At 39.1% G+C, this 4,742-nt stretch overlaps 2 protein-coding genes across 3 annotated transcripts in view; both read left to right on the top strand.

The window, feature by feature from the left end:
* Positions 1-791, top strand: part of LOC104791185 (pre-mRNA-splicing factor cwc-21) — a 3,153-nt gene extending 2,362 nt beyond the window's left edge. Inside the window, exon 3 of the mRNA XM_010517011.2 lies at positions 1-791. Coding sequence (XP_010515313.1) covers positions 1-621 — 621 coding nt within the window. The 3' untranslated portion in view covers positions 622-791.
* Positions 1,041-4,742, top strand: part of LOC104791184 (ubiquitin carboxyl-terminal hydrolase 26) — a 7,292-nt gene continuing 3,590 nt past the window's right edge. Inside the window, exons 1-7 of one of the 2 annotated variants that reach the window (XM_010517010.2) lie at positions 1,041-1,238; positions 1,531-1,643; positions 1,760-2,356; positions 2,510-2,765; positions 3,159-3,838; positions 4,098-4,206; positions 4,452-4,630. In XM_010517010.2, the coding sequence (XP_010515312.1) occupies positions 1,564-1,643; positions 1,760-2,356; positions 2,510-2,765; positions 3,159-3,838; positions 4,098-4,206; positions 4,452-4,630 (1,901 nt within the window). In that variant the 5' untranslated portion in view covers positions 1,041-1,238; positions 1,531-1,563. The remainder of the gene's footprint in view (positions 1,239-1,530; positions 1,644-1,759; positions 2,357-2,509; positions 2,766-3,158; positions 3,839-4,097; positions 4,207-4,451; positions 4,631-4,742) is intronic. The other variant, XM_010517009.1, reaches the window with a different exon arrangement.

Below are 4,742 nucleotides of genomic sequence, written 5' to 3'. Positions count from 1 at the left end.
GATGACAGTGAGACTGAGTATGAGAACAAGAAACAGTTGCGCAGTAAAGTAGAAGCTTACAGTGCAGGAATGAGCCAGAAAAAAGACGAGGAAGAGGCTGTGTCAAGGCATGGCAAAGACGAGTCCATAAGTGATTCACGTGGCAAGAAAGTTGCTAAAGACTCTGATGACAGTGAGGCTGAGTATGAAAACAGGAGGAAGCTAAAGGATGAAAGTTACCAACGAGGAAGGAGACACATAAGAGAGGAGGATGATGACTACAATAACAATGGGAGGGACAGGTATAGAAGTGATGATGCTGTTAAGAGACATGGAACAATTGAAAAAGAGGATAGGTATAGAGGTCGAGCCATGGAGGAAGAAGACAGCGATAAAGGAGATGATGACAGGGGTAGATACAGACAGAGACGTGAGGAGGATGAGGAAGACTATAAGCGTGGCAGAGATAGGTACAGAGGTGATAAGGAGGACAGGTTTAGAGGTGACGGAAGGCGTGCGAAGGAAGATGAAGATGATGATAGAGTAAGCAGAGAGCGTGAATACTCGAACAGGGGTCGAAGTCGTTATGATGATGGCAGATCAAGTGGCAGCAAGAGATCCTCCTATGGTGATAGAGCTTGATGATTCTGTTTCATCTCTTACATGTGTCTTTAAAGTTTCTTAAAAATGTTTGTTGTGGTTTTAATGGGTTTGTTTCACAAACATAATCCTTGTTTTTTTTTTTTTGCTTGCGAGACGTTAATTAAGGTTACATGTTGGTCAAATTGTTCGATCACTGAGACGTTAATTAAGGTTTACATGTTGTTGGTCAAAAGGGTGTCACAGATTTGGATGAACCAAATCTCTCACACAACACCTGGCTCGATCTGGTTAATTTTGGTCAATTTAGAGTTAATTAGGACATTAAATGCACATATCTAAGTTTAGCTTGATAGTGTTTATGGTATGAAATCTCATGTATATGGGATATAAAATCTACTATAATTGTAATATAAATCTTAGTTAATTGATGAGTTTTAGCTTTTTTTTTCATTAACATGTATAATCTGAAATAAGAGAGCGCGGGACGAGAGAAACACAACTGGGGGGAACCAAAAAAAAGTGAAATAGAATTAAAGAGGAAAAAAAAAATAGAATTCGCTGAGGGAGAGAAGACGAAGGAGTTGAAGAAGACGGAGAAGCTTGAGCTCTGGTGAGAGAAGCTCTCTACTTTGCTAATCAACTCGTTGAATTCTCAGGTAACTTTTCTCTTCTTCGCTCTCTCTCTCTCTCTCTCTCTCTCTCTCTCTCTTTGTTTCGTTGTTGTTGTAATTTCTTGGGTGATTTTATAATCACTGTTCCTTTATCGATCTGGGTTTCGACCTGAATCGTTTTAACCCTAGATGCGATTCTCATCTCCTGGAGTTTGCATTTTTGATTTAGGGTTTTTTTGATTTTCTTAAAACGCCGAGATGAATTTCTTGTTCTTGTTTCGAAATTCTCGTTGAATTGGAAATCAAATAATGTTTGCTGTGTTTTTCGTTTTTCTAGGGTTTTCGATTGTTACTGGGTGGTGGTGATACAATGAGTAGACCTAACACCCGAAACAAAAACAAAAGACAAAGACCATCAGACGCCGTTGATCCTTCTTCTCAGATTCTCCGGTACAATTATATAACACAACCACCCACCTTCTTCACAACATTAAGCCTTTTCGTAAAAAGCTTGCATTTTTCCTTGTTTCTTTTTCTTAAAAAAATGTTTTTTTTTTTTGGTACAGGAAAATTCACGAGGCAAATGATGTGACTGATGATGACATTAACCAACTTTTCATGATATGGAAGCCAGTTTGTCAAGGTTGTCGTGTTAACGCTCGTGACAATCCCAACTGCTTCTGTGGGCTGGTTCCACCGGTTAACGGAAGCAGGAAATCGGGTTTGTGGCAGAAAACGTCTGAAATCATTCAGTCTCTTGGTCCAGATCCGACCTTTGATCGCCGTGATTCTGACTCTACACCGGCTGGTCTGACCAATTTGGGTGCTACTTGTTATGCCAACAGTATACTTCAGTGTCTCTACATGAATACTGCTTTCCGGGAAGGTGTTTTTTCTGTTGAGGTTGATGTCTTGAAGCAGTATCCAGTCTTGGATCAGATTGCTCGGCTTTTTGCGCAGTTGCATGCTAGCAAAAAGGCTTTTGTTGATTCAGATGCTTTTGTGAAGACGTTGGAGTTGGATAATGGGGTTCAACAGGACACCCATGAGTTCTTGACATTGCTTCTTTCTTTGCTTGAGCGTTGCTTACGCCATTCTGGAGTTTTCAAAGCCCAAACAATAGTTCAAGATCTCTTCCGCGGTAGTGTCTCGCATGTGACCACGTAAGATTGAGCTAATTTTTATATATGTTTAAGAAGATTTATATGGTTTTAAGGCAAATTAGTATCTTCATCTGAGTTATGTAAGTGCAAATGTGATGACTCATATGTGATTTTTTCGGGTGTCATCGTCATTTGTTGTTTCTTGTCATGCAGGTGCTCAAAATGTGGAAGGGATTCCGAAGCTTCGTCAAAAGTGGAAGATTTTTATGCCCTTGAGTTAAATATTAAGGGCCTCAAAACTTTGGATGCTAGTTTGAATGATTACCTTAGCTTGGAGCACCTCAATGGCGATAATCAATATTTTTGTGGAAGCTGCAATGCTAGAGTAGATGCCACACGCTGCATTAAGCTGCGGACACTACCTCCAGTTATCACTTTTCAGCTTAAACGATGTGTTTTCCTTCCTAAGGTGGTTTCCTCGATCTTAATATACCTTGGTTCGTGAATCAATTTTGAAGATAAAATTATCTGCACCTTTTTACTTACTAGTCATTTCTTGTGATTTGCATAAAAATCCAATCATATTCCTGCATACTTTATATCAACGAGAAGCATCTTTACATCTTGTATGTCTTTGTGTGTTACAAGTGCTGAGGTGATGTTCTTGTATGTTATCGTTGGCTGACTGAATTTTGCGAAATTTTACTCATGGTCAATTCTCATACATTTTCCTTCTCCTGATACAGGCTTGCATGTTTTTATGCTTATCTCTAATCATCATTTCTGTCCTATTTAATCTTAGATAATACCTTGTTAAAGTTTCATAAACTTCTCCTTTTCTTTGGCTTGATCATCTCAACAGACAACAGCTAAGAAGAAAATCACTTCCTCATTTTCCTTTCCTCAAGTGCTGGATATGGAATCGAGATTGACAGAGTCTTTGCAAAATGAGTTGATATACGATCTCTCTGCTGTGTTAATCCACAAAGGAAGCGCTGTGAACAGCGGACATTATGTTGCACACATAAAAGATGAAAAGACTGGCTTGTGGTGGGAATTTGATGATGAACATGTGTCAGAACTGGGTAAGCGTCCATTCAATGAAGCTTCTTCTTCCACTCCACAACCCGAGAGTAATGGTGGGACTAGTAGTGGGAATACCACAGATCTCATTCAGTCAGAGGTTTTCTCATCCAGTGATGCTTATATGCTGATGTATAGTTTAAGAAGCGGTAAACAGGAAAATCAGGGAGGACAAAGGGAAAATCCTATTGACATAAGTAAAGGAGAAGTTGGTAGTGTTCAACAGCTTGAAGGTCTTCCGTTACATCTTTATGAATGGATCAATACCATGAATGCAGTATTCCTTGAGAGTTGCAAGCAGTTTAATTTAAGAAAAGAAAAAGAATTGAATGCTTTGACTGAAAGAAGGCAAGAAGTACGGACAATACTTTCAGAAGCTGCTGTTCAGTCACTTGAAGAACAATACTTTTGGATCTCCACAGATTGGCTTCGTCTATGGGCTGATACCACTTGGCCTCCGTAAGTAAAGCTTTCTCGTACATGTATTTGTTGTTATTCTCTATACATGTGCCATGGCACTGCTTTTAACAGACGATGATGCATTTACAACAAAATATTACATCGTTCAGCTGCATCATCTATGATTTATTAGAATATGATAGCGACTTTTGTACCCCACACCAAATAAGTTAGCTAACTTTTATCTGACTTTCTATTTAGCAAATCAGATCACATTCACACCTTTATTTGTTCTTGTTTTTGTTCTTGTATGATGTAGCGCTTTGGACAACACCCCTTTACTGTGTTCCCATGGGAAAGTTCTTGCCTCAAAAGTAAACTGCATGAAGCGCATATCTGAACTTGCATGGGCCAAGTTAGAATCAAAGGTATGCAATTATAAACGTCGTGTGGCTCATGGGATAGTTTCATACCTTTTTTCAGGACATAAATTTTCTTGTTTTCAAGTTTTGCATCAGCAGCCATCGTTAACCATTTTTTAGACAATTTCATAGTATCTAGATTCCAGTGGACAGATTTCTGTTCAAGTATCATGTGCAAGAACTCTTTGCTGGATTTTTCGACACTTTTATCTCAAAACTTTTCTGATGGGATCATCTTCTCTTACGTTTAGTTCAATGGTGGACCAAAGTTAGGGAAAGGGGATTACTGCAGGGACTGCCTTATGGATGGTGCTCGCATGGTTGTCTCGTCTGACAGTTATAGGGATCGAAGAACATTCATGAAAAGCATAGCAAGTGATGTTCTTTCGGGAAAGTGTGAGGACGGAATGTATTATATCTCTAAAGCATGGTATGTATCCCAGTGTCCTGTAAGTTATAGGTTTCTGATAATACCATTTTGCTTCTTTGTGCGTATTGACAGCTTGATGTATATGCAGATGACCCTTTAATTTATGTACCAC

Source organism: Camelina sativa, chromosome 6 (genome assembly GCF_000633955.1).
Source record: "Camelina sativa cultivar DH55 chromosome 6, Cs, whole genome shotgun sequence".
Lineage (NCBI taxonomy): Eukaryota > Viridiplantae > Streptophyta > Magnoliopsida > Brassicales > Brassicaceae > Camelina > Camelina sativa.
Note: the sequence above shows the minus strand (reverse complement) of the source record. Positions and strands in the feature narration are given on the sequence as shown.